Source organism: Hyperolius riggenbachi, chromosome 3 (assembly GCF_040937935.1).
Source record: "Hyperolius riggenbachi isolate aHypRig1 chromosome 3, aHypRig1.pri, whole genome shotgun sequence".
NCBI classification, from domain to species: Eukaryota; Metazoa; Chordata; class Amphibia; order Anura; family Hyperoliidae; genus Hyperolius; species Hyperolius riggenbachi.
In genome coordinates this window covers 502,822,484-502,839,008 of record NC_090648.1, presented here as the reverse complement: position 1 = coordinate 502,839,008, position 16,525 = coordinate 502,822,484, and the positions used below count along the sequence as shown (strand labels likewise).

At 46.9% G+C, this 16,525-nt stretch overlaps 1 protein-coding gene across 1 annotated transcript in view; it reads left to right on the top strand.

Annotated features, from left to right (window-relative positions):
• LOC137564443 (carbohydrate sulfotransferase 1-like) overlaps window positions 1–16,525 on the top strand; it is a 146,983-nt gene that overhangs the window by 98,192 nt on the left and 32,266 nt on the right. The window contains exon 2 of the mRNA XM_068278326.1: window positions 6,464–6,646. Within this exon, the coding sequence (XP_068134427.1) occupies window positions 6,505–6,646 (142 nt within the window). The 5' untranslated portion in view covers window positions 6,464–6,504. The remainder of the gene's footprint in view (window positions 1–6,463; window positions 6,647–16,525) is intronic.

The following is a 16,525-nucleotide window of genomic DNA, read 5'->3' as shown; positions in this document are numbered from 1 at the left end:
CTCTGATGGACACCCTGACTGTGAGGTTCACCATGGTGGGAAGGGTTATGGGGGGGGGGGGTGAACATTGTGCATACCTCCCAACTTTTTCAGATGAGAAAAAGGGTCACGCCCCCACCACGCCCCTAGTCCCGTACCATAAAGATTTCATAAGAAAAATATGTTGTTTTATAATTCAAAGCACACTGGTCCTTTCTATCCTGGATAATTTTCCTTCATAGTAACATTTTAAAATTAGTAATATATCCATTTAAAGGATGGGAGTAAAGTTTAGAGTCAATCAAACACATTTTTAGTATAGAAATATATATATTTATATAGAAAGAGGGACAAAGTCCTGAAAGAGGGACAAAGTCCTGAAAGAGGGACAAATGAGGAGGAAAGAGGGACAGAGGAACAGGGCTCCCAAAGAGGGACTGTCCCTCCGAAAGAGGGACAGTTGGGAGCTACAATATGATAGTGGGAGATCATCAGAGTTTTGATAAAGGGGTCATGAATTGGTAGTAAGGCCAATGAAACCAGTGCAGGGAAGTTTGGAGCTGAGGTTGAGCAGAAGTGGAAATACTCTCGGATGAAGAATTCTGATTGGTGGCTCTGAGAATCTTCTTCACGGCTGTTCCTGTTTGCTCCCGTTCTCCTGGTTTTCCTAAGTCTGCCTCTGAGTCTATTCATTCTGGATGTGGTAAAACTGGTGTGGTTGCTGCAGTCATATCACTTTTGGCAAATGAAATAATAATAATTTTCCTGCCTAGAATTACAATTCCTCTGGCGGTGACAATAACTGTAGGAATAGCGACGGTCCCAGCTGGAGCTTCTCGGCTGATTGCTATTGTATTCCCTAAGGGCTGGAGAAGCCATGTCTCTCTCCCCTTCCTTCTCCATAGGGGTGGACATGCTCATCTGACTCGATCTGCAGATTCAGCTCTTGATCTCTAGATTGAGCCGTTGGACTGCTTTGTGTGTTTGACAAACATCTCGAGACGGTTCTCAGCTTTAAGGGGTTAAAGGGGTTCTCCCAGTTACAAATTATCCATAAGACCCATTTTACAGCTACGAGCTGGTTCACAATGCTCATTTGCGTTGCAGAATAATACTGCATGTCAGCTCACTGTCCATACAGCTCTATGAGCCTGTTCACAGTGCTGCGCTGCAACGGATCACGTCATTCTAACTTGCTGCATGCAGGCTGTGTATTAAAGTCTGTTCTAGTCCCCATTGCAGTTCACACTCATTTTATCACATTATAACGCATGCATTATGCCACTGACCACTGTGAATCCAGGCTTAACCATTTGGGGCCCAGCTGCCTAACCCCCCTTAAGGACCAGGAGATTTTGCATGCGGGGGGCGTGTTTGGGGGGGGTCAGGCAGCCGCATCCCCACTGTGGCTAGTTGGGCATCGTGTCCCCTGTGTGGCCAGGTGTCCCTCCTGTAGCCAGCAGCCTTTACTCACCTCCCAGGCTCCAGCGATGAGCCGCTGTGGATCCCTCCGGTCTCTGGCCGGTATACCCGCTCGTACTGACGTTAATTTCCGGGTCACGGCTTGATGACATCATCAAGCCGGGACCCGGCACTTATGTCAGAGCAAGCGGGGATGCCGGGCCAGAGCGGAGGGAAGCGCCGATCGCCAGGGGAACGGCAGGAAGGTGAGTGGATCCTCTTTCATCCCCACCTACCGCCGCAGCTGTAACAGTGATCACTACGATCCGCCGGCGATCATAGTGGTCACATGACCAGGAGCCATACGCGATGGCTTCTGATCACTGAGGGGAGGTGTCAGCTGTCGGGTGTGCACGATCGCGTTGGGAGCGGAAACGGCGGGCGGTGTAAATCCTACGCCGCATCAGGCTAGAACAGCCACACGTGCGGCATAGGATTTACTTGTGTCGGTCCTTAAAAGGTTAAGGGCTAGGACTGGGCAGAGGTAGAGAAGCTCCAGCCTCAGGGCGCAATGTAGGAGGGGCACAGGGCGGGGCCGAGGCAGAGGCCAGAGAGGCTCCAGCCTCAGGGCGCAGTGTAGGAGGGGGCGCACAACTCACTCAGCTATTATTCCCCTATTGTGTATGAAGCAGAGAGGAATAAGAAAAGGGGATACATGGCAGTGATAACTAGAGATTAAGGTGTTGGTGGGGTTGGGGCCCTGGGGTGCCTCTTAGTCTAATAGCGATCAGTGTTTGACGAGCCGACGGCTGGGGTGGGAGGGATGGAGGGGCGACCTTTGGATTCTCAGCCTTGGGTGCTGGAGGACCTTGTCCTGGCTCTGGTCACAGAGCTCAATTGCCTGGCAGAATAATAACTCACTGCCCATATAATCCTATGGGCCTGTTCACAGTACTGCATTTGTAACTGACCTCGTAATTCTAACTCGCTGCATGCAGGCTTTATATTAATGTCCATGGCCAGTCTCCATTGCAGTTCACAGTCATTTATAACGTGTGTTATGCAACTGACCACTGTGAACTTAGCCTGTGCATCTATTTAGTGCTGCGTGTCCCCCCAGCTTGCCCCAGGTACAAGAGGCATCATGGAGACCTCATCCACCTGATAATGAATAAATTGTCCCAGGCTTAGCAGGTATTGGACTACTGTACTAGATGTTATAGATAGGCATGTGTATAATAATGGCTCCTGTTAAAAAGGGCACCAGGTATAAATGATATTTAACTTATCATTTAGAAAATGGGCATCAGGATATGCTGTAAAATATCTCTTATAAGGCTTTTGCACACTACATGCGATCCCGATTTTTTTTTATACGATCCGATTTTTTATTCCGATTAAAAAAAGTACTGCACGCTGCTACGTTTTTTAATCGGGATCAAAAACCAGATCGTATAAAAAAATTGGAATCCCATGTAGTGTGCAAGAGGCCTAATATTATTATTATTATTTATTGTATTTATAAAGCGCCAACATATTACCCAGCGCCAGAGCCGGGACAAGGTCCTCCAGCACCCAAGGCTGAGACACCAAAGTGCGCCCCTCCATCCCTCCCACCCTAGCAGAGCCAGGACAAGGTCCTCCAGCACCCAAGGCTGAGACACCAAAGTGCGCCCCCCATCCCTCCCACCCCAGCCGTCACACACTGATTGCTATTAGACTAAGAGGGCCACAGGGCCCACAACCTCCCCAACACCTTAATATCTAGTTATCTGGCTTGCAGTCATTGCTATGTATCCCCTTTTCTTATTTCTTTCTGCTTCATACACAATTAGGAATGACAGCTGAATGAATTGTGCGCCCCCTCCTACACTGCGCCCTGAGGCTGGAGCCTCTCCAGCCTATGCCTCGGCCCGGCCCTGCGCAGCGCTGGTATACTTCTATTACCTCTATTTTTATATCTAGTAAAATGGGCACCAGGAAAAGTGTTAAAATATTGGTTAATTTAGAGATATTGTACTACTTCATCCCTTTGGTAAAATATGAATGAATGCCCCATTTTGTTTGTGCAATATACAGGGCTGCATTTACCATAAGGCACTGTAGACATGTGCCTACAGGTGCCTGATGATAGAAAGGGGGCTCCCTCCCTTCCCCCAGTGCCTCCCTCCCTCCTTCCCTATGCAGAGTCCCGAGCAGAGTGTAAATGTGAGGTTACTCACATTCCACTGAGCAGATCGCCCCTTCAGTCAGGGGAACCTCTAGCTACGAAAAGTGAATGGGAATCGTTTTTTGTTGTTGTTGTGGTTTTGTTTTGTTTTTTTTAAAGCCAGATACTTACCTAAGGAGAGGGAGGGCTCTGGGTCCTATAGAGCCTTCCCGCTCCTCTGTCAGTCCCCTGGAACAGTATTCAACCAATTTGGTCAAACACTGCTGTCTCCACCGCCAAAAGGTGACTTTGGAAGTGTTGGAGAGCCCGAGCGCTCCTGAAGACGGGCCGCACCATAGTGCGCATACACGAGCGCCCTCTCTCACGCACTTGCATGTACGCAGTATGGAGCTGCCTGTCTTCAGGAGGACTCGGCTCCTGAAGACTTCCGAAGTTCCCCGCAGCGAGGGATTCAAATGGAGGAGCTGCCGTTGCAACGAGGGGACCGGGAGAGGAGTGGGAAGGCTCTACAAGAACCAGAGCCTTCCCTGGCTTCATCTGGCTTTTTAACCACTTAATGACCACAGGACGTATATACACTGACCTTGTATTTGAGGAGACTGCACCACCAGTTTGTTACTAAATGAGGCACATGTGGTATCATTTTAACCGTGACGAGTTGTAGAATACATTTTGGTGGGTCTTAAAGCTTGGACACACATCACATAAAAAATAGGTACAGACAAACTCAATCCAACATAAAAAAAAGTCATTTTCAAAATTATGATGAAACTTGGGAAAATTTTAGCAAAACTACAAGAGACGTATGTAGTAACATTTTAACCGTGATAGGTAGTATAATAGAGTTTAGAAAGTTTTAGGGTTGAGGCCCACGTCTTGTGTATTCTTTTTAGTCACAAACTGAATTAAAGTCAATTACATTTTCGCATATTCTGTACCAATGAACACAAAGTGACAGAATATGAAAGAAACAACATATATTGTTACCTTAGGAACATGGCTTTGTGAATATGTATGCCATGAGGGTATATTACTGTTATTTTTGCAAATAAGGTCTCATAATCATCAATAGTGTACAATGAGGAAGCACAAGACACCTTTATTTCCAAACACAATATTGTAACCATACATTGTGCTAGGAACAAAATCTAAACATTGTTATAATCAAAATGGATAAGCAAATACAATTTGTGGGTTTAACTTATAGGGCTCGATTCACAAAGCGGTGATAACCCAGTTAAAGACTATGGGCCTGATTCACAAAGCGGTGCTAACAGTTAGTACGCTGGTGAAAAGCCCTTTATCACGCCTAAACTCAGTTTAGGCGTGATAAGTTTAGGCATGATAAGTTTAGATAAGTTTAGATCGCACGCAAAGTCCCGCACGCAAAGCAGCGCTATTACGCGAAGTGCACCAGACTTTGCTAGCGCAAAACTTTTGATCAGCTGTGCACTGCGGTGCTAACCCAGTTGGTGCTATAGTTATCACACCTAAACTTATCACGCCTAAACTTATCATGCCTAAACTTATCACACCTAAACTTATCATGCCTAAACTGAGTTTAGGCGTGATAAAGGGCTATTCACCAGCGTGCTAACTGTTAGCACCGCTTTGTGAATCAGGCCCATAGTTAGCACAGTTTATTGTAAAGCTATAATGGATGCAAATGGAGAAATAGTGTGTTTTTTCTATTTTTTCCGTTCTTTTTCCTTTAAAATGCATTGAAAATAAGGTAACTACTAAACAAAATGATCACACACTAAAAGCCTAATTTGTCCTGAAAAAAACAATATATAGATCATTTAGGTGTGATTAGTAGTAATAAAGATATTGGCGAATGAATGGGAGCAGTGCTGATATGTGAAAAATGCCTTGGTCCTGAAGTAAAAAAAAAAAAAAAAATCCCTATGACTTTATTACTGATGTTCCTCTAGCTACCCGATACTTGGGGACACCTCTAGCTACTTAGTATTAGGTAGCCAGAAGTCAGAAGTATCCTCGATACTAAGGGGCACCTGTAGCTACCTATGACGGGCAAGGGAAGTAAGGGAGGACAGCCAGCACACGTGCGGTGCAGTTCGGTGGTGTTTGTAGGTTCATGGAGGGTGAAATCTAAGGTGCCAGGACATCTGTGCCTATAGGCTCCTGGCAATATAAATTGGTAGATGGTCGTTTGTGATTTTAAGTAACATAGAATCAAAAAAATTATAATACTTAAAGGGAAGGTCCAAGCAAAAAAAAAATAATGAGTTTTACTTACCTGGGGCTTCTACCAGCCCCATGTAGCCATCCTGTACCCTTGTAGTCACTCTCTGCTGCTCCAGTCCCCCGCTGGCAGCTTTCTGACCTCGGAGGTCAGGGCCACATTGCATACATTTTTACGCATTCCAGCTAGTGCAGGAACAAAAATGTACTCGTTGCACCACTAACGCGTAAAAATGTATGCGTTAATGTTCCTGCACTAGCGGGAATGTGTAAAAATGTACGCAATGCGGCCCTGACCTCTGAGGTCAGAAAGCTGCCAGCGGGGGACTGGAGCAGCAGTGAGTGACTACGAGGGCACAGGATGGCTGCATGGGGCTGGTAGAAGCCCCAGGTAAGTGAAACTCATTTTTTTTTTTTGCTTGGACCTTCCCTTTAAGGAGTAAAAAGGTAAAAGTAAACTTTTTATAATATGTATATTATTTCTTAAATAATAGGTTATTGTAATTAATAAACGTGGTATGGAAATGAAAGGTAAAGATAACAAATGATATTGTTGTTTTATATTTATACGGCGCCCTTTTTATACACTTGGTGCCAATAGAGAAAAGATTTGCATTGGCGTGACTGAGTCCCCCTTTTTTAACAAGTTGCGCTCTGTAGATAATGCACTTTGCGCAGCTGACATGCGCTGTCTGTTTCCCCGCACAGGAGAGCGGCGCCAGGGGGAGGAGCTATGTGAATTCTGAAGCATGGAGTGCTCCTGGAAAGTGCTGGCACTACTAGTATTCGCCTCGCTGGGGATCCAGTACACCGCCATCAAGTCCCTCAGCATGACCGCCATGTCCCCCTGCAGAGACGTCACCATCAAGAAACGCTGCCAGCACCTGAAAGGTGAGAGACTCAATCGCGGCACGACAGATGTCGGGAAATTAGAATGAACTCCAATTAGAGAGTAGAGATGGCCCGAATGGTTCGCACGCGAAATTATTTGCGCGAACTTCGGTGGTTCGCAGCTGCTGGACCTTGGCCCCTTGGTAATTCCTACTGTGCCACTGCCAGGCCCAGCACATTCAGTGATTACCTGTGTGTGTGACAGCTGCACATTTGTAATACCAATCCCTGCATACCTGTTCAGTAGTACACCTACCTACGTAACCGCAAGCAGTGTTATATTATATACCAGTCACTCGCTGCACCTGTTCACGGTTCCTCTGTGTGTGACAGCTGCACATTTATAATACCAATCACTGCATACCTACCTGTTCAGTGCACCTACCTACGTGAGCGCACGCAGTGTTATATACCACCAGTCACTGCAACTGTTCACAGTACCTGTGTGTGTGACAGCTGCACATTTGTAATACTAATCCCTGCATACCTGTTCAGTAGTGCACCTACAGTGGTTTGCAAAAGTATTCGCCCCCCCTTGAAGTTTTCCACATTTTGTCTCATTACTGCCACAAACATGAATCAATTTTATTGGAATTCCACGTGAAAGACCAATACAAAGTGGTGTACATGTGAGAAATGGAATGAAAATCATACATGATTCCAAACATTTTTTACAAATCAATAACTGCAAAGTGGGGTGTGCGTAAGTATTATTATTATTATTATTATTATTATTTATTGTATTTATAAAGCGCCAACATATTACGCAGCGCTGGACAATATATACAATGATACAAGGATGACATACATAGGGTTATACACATAGAACAAAGTTATACATACAAATTGTACAAAATACATGATCATGCAATATGGGCTGGTTAGGTAGGCCCAGTAATACAAGTACAGGCTGTCATAGGACAGGAGCACATGATCCTGTAGATTACACTAGGGAGTGGAGGACCCTGCCAGAGGCTTACAATCTAAAGGGAGGGGTGGAAACACTAGGGGGGGCTGTTAAATATTCCTTAGAGAGTTACTGTGTGGTAGGAGGTGGGTAGGCCATCATAAAGAGGTGGGTTTTGAGGGCTTGCTTGAATGTGTTGAAAGAGGGAGCAAGTCTGATGGGTGGTGGAAGGGCATTCCAGAGGGTGGGGGCAGCTCTTGAGAAATCCTGGAGGCGGGCATGGGAGTGTGAAATGCGCGGGATGGTGAGGCGAAGGTCGTTGGAGGAACGGAGGGGGCGACCTGGTGTATACTTGTGGACAAGCTGCGAGATGTAGGTAGGGCATGTTTTGTGCACAGATTTATACGCCAGGCATAGAATCTTGAAACTTATCCTGAGACGGATAGGGAGCCAGTGCAGGGATTCACAAAGGGGAGATGTGGATGCAGAGCGGTGCGAAGAATGGATGAGTCTTGCAGCCGCGTTCATCACTGATTGAAGGGGGGCAGTGCGTTTCAGGGGGAGGCCAGAAAGGAGTGAGTTACAGTAATCAAGGCGGGAGATGATGAGGGCATGGATGAGCAGTTTGGTCGTGTCCGGGGTTAAGAATGGGCGGATCTTGGAGATATTACGGAGGTGGAAATTGCAGGCTCTTGTGATGTTTTGGATGTGTGGGATGAAGGAGAGGTCAGAGTCCAAGGTGACACCCAGGCAGCGGGCCTGGGAGGTAGGGAGAATGGTTGTGTTGTCGATTGTGAGGTGGAAACCTGGGATGGGTGCAGCAGCATGGGGTGGAAGGATCAGGAGCTCAGTTTTGTGTAGGTTAAGCTTTAGGAACCTAGCTGACATCCAGGAGGAAATTGCTGAGAGACACGAGGAGACCTTGTTTATGGTGGTGGCTGAGAGATCGGGGGTATGGAGGTAAATCTGAGTGTCATCTGCATAAAGGTGGTAATTGAAGCCCAGGGAGGAGATAAGCTTGCCAATTGAGGAAGTGTATATGGAGAAAAGAAGGGGGCCTAGAACAGAGCCCTGGGGGACCCCAACTGAAAGGGGGGCAGGAGTTGAGGAGGAGCCATTGAAGGAAGTGGTGAAGGAGCGATTGGATAGGTAGGAGGAGATCCAGGCCAAGGCAAGCCCATGGATGCCCATGGACTGTAGTGATTGGAGGAGGAGGGAGTGGTCAACAGTGTCAAATGCTGCAGAGAGGTCAAGGAGGAGCAGGATGGAATAACTGCCTTTGGCCTTGGCAAGGGTAAGGTCGTTGACCACCTTGGCGAGGGCTGTTTCAGTTGAGTGCGCAGGTCGGAATCCAGACTGTAGGGGGTCAAGTAGGGCATTGGTGTTGATGTATTGGGTAATGCGCTGGTGGACTAGGCGTTCGAGGAGTTTAGAAGCATAGGGAAGGAGGGAGATTGGGCGGTAGTTTGAGGGTAGGGATGGGTCGAGTGAGGGTTTTTTCAGCAGGGGAAGCACAGTGGCCTGTTTGAATGCTTTGGGGAAGATGCCTGTGGAAAGGGAGAGATTGAACAAGGAGGTGAGGACTGGGGCCAGGTCAGAGAAGTGGGGACGAAGAGTATTCGCGGGTACCGGATCACAGGGAGAGGATGTGGGGGGGGAAGCCACTAGCAGCAGGCTGACTTCATCAATGGTGGCAGGAGCAAAAGAGGCGAGGGGTGGATGAGACAAGGGAGCCGCTCGGAGGGAAGGCAAGGGGACAACCTGAGACGCATTGGTAAGGGAGGGATGGAGGAGGGAAATTTCATTGCGTATTGTTGCAATTTTAGTGGTGAAGTGGTTGGCAAGGTCATTGGCTGAGAGGGAGGAGCTGGGAGGGGGAGGAGTGGGGTTGAGGAGGGAATTGAAGGTAGCAAAAAGCTGTCGAGGGTTGGAAGCTTGGGTTACAATCAGTGCTGCAAAGTACCTTTGTTTAGCCTCGGAGAGGGCAGTGTGGAAGAGTAACAGTTTGGCCTTGTAATCTAGGAAGTCAGCATTGAGATGTGATTTCCTCCATTTCCGTTCGGCTGCTCGAGTTTCTTTCCTGAGGTTACGTGTGTGGGTGTTGTGCCAGGGTTGGGGGTTGGGGGGCTTGATAGGGCGGAAGATTGAGGGGGCAGCTTGATCTAAAGCAGATGAGAGGGCAAGGTTATATTGTGCAGCCGCTTCATTGGGGCATGTTAGGGTGGGTAGGTGGGAGGAGAGGGAGAGAAGGGGACTTGCTAGGACATTTGGGTTGAGATTACGTAGGTCTCTCTGCCATCGACCAGGCCCCCTTTGGTCTGAGTGCAGTCAGTTGCCCATAGTCATTGCCTGATGAGTGCTAATGACTAAATAAAGTACACCTGTGTGTAATCTAATGTCAGTACAAATACAGCTGCTCTTCTGTGACGGCCTCAGAGGTTGTCTAAGAGAATATTGGGAGCAACAACACCTTGAAGTCCAAAGAACAAACCAGACAGGTCCGGGATAAAGTTATTGAGAAATTTAAAGCAGGCTTAGGCTACAAAAAGATTTCCAAAGCCTTGAACATCCCACGGAGCACTGTTCAAGTGATCATTCAGAAATGGAAGGAGTATGTCACAACTGTAAACCTACCAAGACAAGGCCGTCCACCTAAACTCACAGGCCAAACAAGGAGAGCGCTGATCAGAAATGCAGTCAAGAGGCCCATGGTGACTCTGGACGAGCTGCAGAGATGTACAGCTCAGGTGGGAGACTCTGTCCATAGGACAACTATTAGTCGTGCACTGTACAAAGTTGGCCTTCATGGAAGAGTGGCAAGAAGGAAGGCATTGTTAACAGAAAAGCATAAGTCCTGTTTGCAGTTTGCCACAAGCCATGTGGGGGACACAGCAACCATGTGGAAGAAGGTCCTGTGGACTGCTCCTTGCCAGATTGATTATTGATACAACTTTGCTGAACCCCAACCTCTGCCACATCATTGGTGACATTTATCTCATCTTGGTCTAACTGCTGTCCTCCTGTCTATGCTTCCACTCTCCACACCCCATCCTACCTTATCCCATCAGTACAAAATGCACCTCTTCCCTCCTATTCACTCCCTGACCCCTCCACCATTTCCCAGCTATCTCCCTCCCCATCACCCCATGCTTTACCTCCACCTCCTTCTACACCTTGTCCCCCTTCTGTTTCCCCGCACCCTCTCCCCTTCTGTCCTTAGACTCCCTTTTGGCCCTCTACCCCCATGCACCTCCCTTCCCTCCCCCCCACACTCTACCCACACACCCCTCAGCATAACCTTATTCCTATCCATCCTACCCCTAGGCATTCGCTCCGTGTTTCCTGTGGCGTCTGGAATGCCAGGTCCACCCGCAATAAGCTGCTCTCTGGAACTCGCTCCCTTCAGCCACCAGACTTTAATACCTTCACACAAGCTCTCAAGACTCACCCTTTCATGCTAGCATACTCCCCTACACCAGCACCATAATATGTTCTGTTAGACACCTTCTCAACAGATGCACCTATTGTCTCCACCCCCATCCTTTAGATTGTAAGCCTCTGGCAGGGCCCTCTCCCTTAGTGTTTCCAGCTTGATTATGCCATCTTACTGACAATCACCCCTTTTGTGGACTAGAACAATCTCTATTTGACCTATGACACTGTATTATCAAATCATTTGCATGATCTTGTTTTGTTGTGAATTTCCTGTATGTCCTACCTTGTATGTTAACCCTTTTATCTATTGTGCAGCGCTGCGTAATATGTTGGCGCTTTATAAATACCATAAATAATAATAAGAAGAAGTTGCTCTGGTCAGATGAGACCAAAATGGAACTTTTTGGCCAAAATGCAAAACGCTATGTGTGGCGGAAAACTAACACATCACTCTGAATACGCCATCCCCACTGTCAAATATGGTGGTGGCAGCATCATGCTCTGGGGGTGCTTCTCTTCAGCAGGGACAGGAAGCTGGTCAGAGTTGATGGGAAGATGGATGGAGCCAAATACAGGGCAATCTTGGAAGAAAACCTCTTGAAGTCTGCAAAAGACTTGAGACTGGGGCGGAGGTTCACCTTCCAGCAGGACAATGACCCTAAACATAAAGCCAGGGCAACAATGGAATGGTTTAAAACAAAACATATCCATGTGTTAGAATGGCCCAGTCAAAGTCCAGATCTAAATCCAATCGAGAATCTGTGGCAAGATCTGAAAACTGCTGTTCACAAACGCTGTCCATCTAATCTGACTGAGCTGGAGCTGTTTTGCAAAGAAGAATAAGACGACCCCCAACTTTTCCACTTAAAATATAGAGTTTGGGATGTACTCGCCGCATAAGACTACCCTTCTTCCAACGCACACCAAATAAAAACTAAAAAAAAAGCATATACTGGTGCTATGTATGAACAGATACTGGTGCTGTACTGTATGTGGTACCCAGTATATAACAGTATATAGGCGATTGACTGGTTGGAGTGGTCAACTTTCCCTCTCCCTAAGCAGATTGGTCAGCTCTCCTTGTCTCCCTGTCTATCAGAGCGGTATGGAAGAATAGATTGTGCTGTGCCCATAAAACACGCCTCTTTCACCTGTCTGGCCTTGCCTGCGCCACTTTACTACAGCCCTCAGCAGCGAGATCTGAGAGGCGGTAACAGGATAGGGAGGGCCAGACGGGTGGAAGAGGCGTGTTTTATGGGCATGGCACAGTCTCTTTCCTCCATACCCTGGGTGTCCCAGACCTTGCAGCGCAAGCGGTGAGCTCCCCCCAGCATATGCGGCGACCACCAAATCTCCAGAACCCTGTAATGAATCATCAGCATGTCGCATATGTGCATCACATATCAACATTGTGTATCACCCGGCATCAATGACACCCGGTGTATAAGACGACCCCTGACTTTTCAGAAGACTTTCAAGGGGTAAAAAGTAGTCTTATATGCCAGAATATACAGTACTCTAAAAGACTGGCAGCTGTAATTGCAGCAAAAGGTGGTTCTACAAAGTATTGACTCAGGGGGCTGAATAATTACGCACACCCCACTTTGCAGTTATTTATTTGTAAAAAATGTTTGGAATCATGTATGATTTTCATTCCACTTCTCACATGTACACCACTTTGTATTGGTCTTTCACGTGGAATTCCAATAAAATTGATTCATGTTTGTGGCAGAGACAAAATGTGGAAAACTTCAAGGGGGCGAATACTTTTGCAAACCACTATAGGTGCACTACTGAACAGGTATGCAGGGATTGGTATTACAAATGTGCAGCTGTCACACACACAGGTACCGTGAACAGGTGCAGTGACTGGTGGTATATAACACTGCGTGCGCTCACGTAGGTAGGTACACTGAACAGGTAGGTATGCAGTGATTGGTATTTTGGTCTACGTGGTCTTTCACGTGGAATTCCAATAAAATTGATTTATGTTTGTGACAGTAATGTGACAAAATGTGGAAAACTTCAAGGGGGCCCGAATACTTTTGCAAACCACTGTACCTACGGGACCGCAAGCAGTGTTATATTATATACCAGTCACTCGCTGCACCTGTTCACGGTACCTGTGTGTGTGACAGCTGCACATTTGTAATACCAATCCCTGCATACCTACCTGTTCAGTGCACCTATCTACGTGAGCGCACGCAGTGTCATATACCACCAGTCACTGCACCTGTTCACGGTACCTGTGTGTGTGACAGCTGCACATTTGTAATACCAATCCCTGCATACCTGCTCAGTAGTGCACCTACCTAAGTGACCGCAAGCAGTGTTATATTATATCTCTGCCACCACCAACAGGGTCCAGGACTCCAGGCGGATTCGTACATTTTTAAGGCCGCTGCTAGGGATGGTCGCTGCTTTCCGCAGAATTTTAAATTCCGCGATTCCGGGCGGAATTTGGTGATTCCGGTTCGGAAGCGACGGAACGGAATTGCTATAGCCGTTTTTTGGAATTCCGCGGAACAAAACGGATTTCCGCTGAATTGTACGGAATTCAAATTTTTTCCCCCCTAACTGATTTCTGTCTAATAAGAGGTCTTTTTACTCAGTAGATCCAGGGAATTGTAGAATTTCAAAAGCCAGCTTACATACCTTGGCCGGGAATTGAACCCAGGTCTAGTGCTGGGTAGGTAGCTCTCTTCACCACTATACCACCACCAACACTACATGCTGAAGCCAGCCTAGCATGTACTATTATGATATATCCAAGAGAAAAATGAGCTTGCTTAGGGATTTGTAGGATTTTAAAAGCCAACTCGCATATATTGGTCAGGCCCAGGATTTGAACCCAGGCCTACCGCATGGTAGGCTGCTATCCTAACCATTATACCACCAACACAACACACTACAATGCTACATGCTGAAGCCAGCCTAGCATGTACCATTGTGATATATCCAAGAGAAAAATGAGCTTGCTTATGGATTTGTAGGATTTTAAAAGCCAACTCACATATATCGGCCAGGCCCAGGATTTGAACCCAGGCCTACCTTGTGGTAGGCTGCTATCCTAACCATTATACCACCAACACTACATGCTGAAACTTCTTGGAGCAGACTTACTTCCTTCCGCCAAAAGACACACATACATCCCCAAGAAAAATCATTCAACAGCAACTGCATGCACAGTCTTTGTGGTACACAGCCTCTGTGGCACAATCGGAGAAAATCGGAGGTTCGAACCATCTCTATTAGAGGGTCAGTCTTTTAAAGCAGACCTCCACTCAGAACTTCCTCTCTGCTCTAAAAGATAAACAACAGCATAATAATCTTTACAGAAAAACATTTCCTAGTTACAGCTGATACAAATCCTGCAATAAATCTGCAATGTTTCTACTTCCATGAAAGCAGACATATTGTTAACATCCTGTGTTTACAAATTAGCTGCTCTGCTGAGGTAGCCAGCTGACGCAGCTGAGAGACCAAATTACAACTTGTGCTTAGTCACAGATGAGGGGGGAAATAGACAGGCGAAACTCTCTAAATACATACAGGGTGCATTTCTCTCTGTTTTCCTTCTGTCCTGTGCAAGAGTTCAGGTCCACTTTGAGTCCACCCATATAAGAAGGTGATTAGGACTCAAAGCCACCAGCAGGTCATTTTTAATTATTCACCAGTATTCTGTCACATAACACAACCAAATACTTACCTCAGTAGAGAGGATAATCCAGAGTCTTCCCCGCCCCTTTCGCCTCCACTGATCCAGCGCTGGGGCACAAGGGCTTTTCAGGGAGTGCATATGGTCGGCAGCAGGGGCGTAACAATAGACCCTGCAAGGGATGCAGCTGCAGGGGGGCCCAGAAGCCACAGGGGGCCTTGTCCTGAGAAACTGACAACCAAGTGCAAGGAGAGAAAAAAAATTCTGCTCTCTGCACAATTGTTCTAATGACTGCATCTGTTCAGCCACTGATAACAAATCATACAAAGTTTTGTAGACAGTCCCTACTCGGCGTGCAGGGGGAGGGGGCCCCCTACAAAGTTTTGCAGGGGGGGCCAGTGATTTGTAGTTACGCCCCTGGTCGGCGGCGAGCTTCCAGAGAGTCCTGAGCAGCGGCTTTAGTCTGGAGGAGGATGTGGGATCCAGAGGATCTAAGGTAAATATCTGAGGTTTCGGTTTACTGATGTTACAGGTTTCCTTCAGGCCCCTTTACACTAGGAGTTAAAACCTGCGGTGCATTACCCTATTTTACCACAAGGGACCGCAAAAGCAATGAAAGTCTACGGAGACTTTCATGCAGTCCATTGTGATGCTCCAGAAGTTTCCAGGGTGGCTGTGTGTTACCGCAAGCACGGGGCTTCAAGAGACTCTGAAGCCTCTTAAAATTCACCTTTTTATTTAACAATCCCCTTCTACACTATCACCCCATCTAAAATGCTGCTATCCCGCGGCAGAACGCTGTGTTTAACCCCCCAAACACCTGGGCAAACATCCACGACTTTCCTGGTATGGATTTTGCTGCCCAGGGGAGGCAGAGCTTAGCGCTGTAGCTCTGCCTCCATTCACGTCAATGCGTGTGTATCTCCGCCTCTCCCTGCCCCTTTCAGTGAAAGGAGACTGAGAGGGGCGGGGAGAGGCAGCGATCAGCGCCGATTGACGGGAGTAGAGGCAGAGCTACAGCCCACAGCTCTGCCTCTACTAGGAAGTGCTCCCCCAATATTGCCCTGGGGGCGGGGGTTAAACACAACGTTCTGCCGCGGGACATCTGCGTTTTAGATGGGGTGATAGTGTAGAAGGGGATTGTTGAATAATAAAAAGATAATTTTAAGAATTTTTCAGACTCTGTTTAATGCGGTAATGTAAATCTAAGGGCGACGCACCCAACAGGAAGAACGTCACTGAGCGTTGAGCGGTGGGATGCGGCAGGGGCATGGCATCCCCATCGCAACACAAAAAATAAGTGTAAAACCAGCTTTAAGGTGTCTGTTCAAATTCTCAAAGCTTTTTCTACCTATGTATTTTTTCAGTCATTTGGAAGAATCTATAACCAGTGGTGCTCAGCAAGATTTCGGATATCCGAACTACCCAGATAATCCGAACTTTTTCCAGTATCCGAACTTTGAATAGCAATTCGGATACTTTTTAAAATCCGAATAGACTATCCGATATCCCATATGAAATCTGAAATCCGGCCAGATAGTTAGTTCAGATATCCGAGCAGAAGCCAAAATCACCTTCAATGGAAAAAAATCCCCTTCGAAGAGAGAGAGAGAGAGAGACAGAGAGAGAGAGAGAGAGACAGAGAGAGAGAGAGAGACAGAGAGAGAGAGAGAGAAAGAGAGAGACAGAGAGAGAGAGAGAGAGAGAGAGAAAGAGTGACCTCAGAAAGGGTTTTTGACATTTGAAAGCATTTTAAGCCATTCTCATGTCACTTCCGGTTTTATATCCGAATCCGGATGGATTTTGGGTTCGGATATCCAAGTTTACTCAGATACCAAAAAGTTCGTATTCGGATATCCGATTCGGATCCGGATGTCTG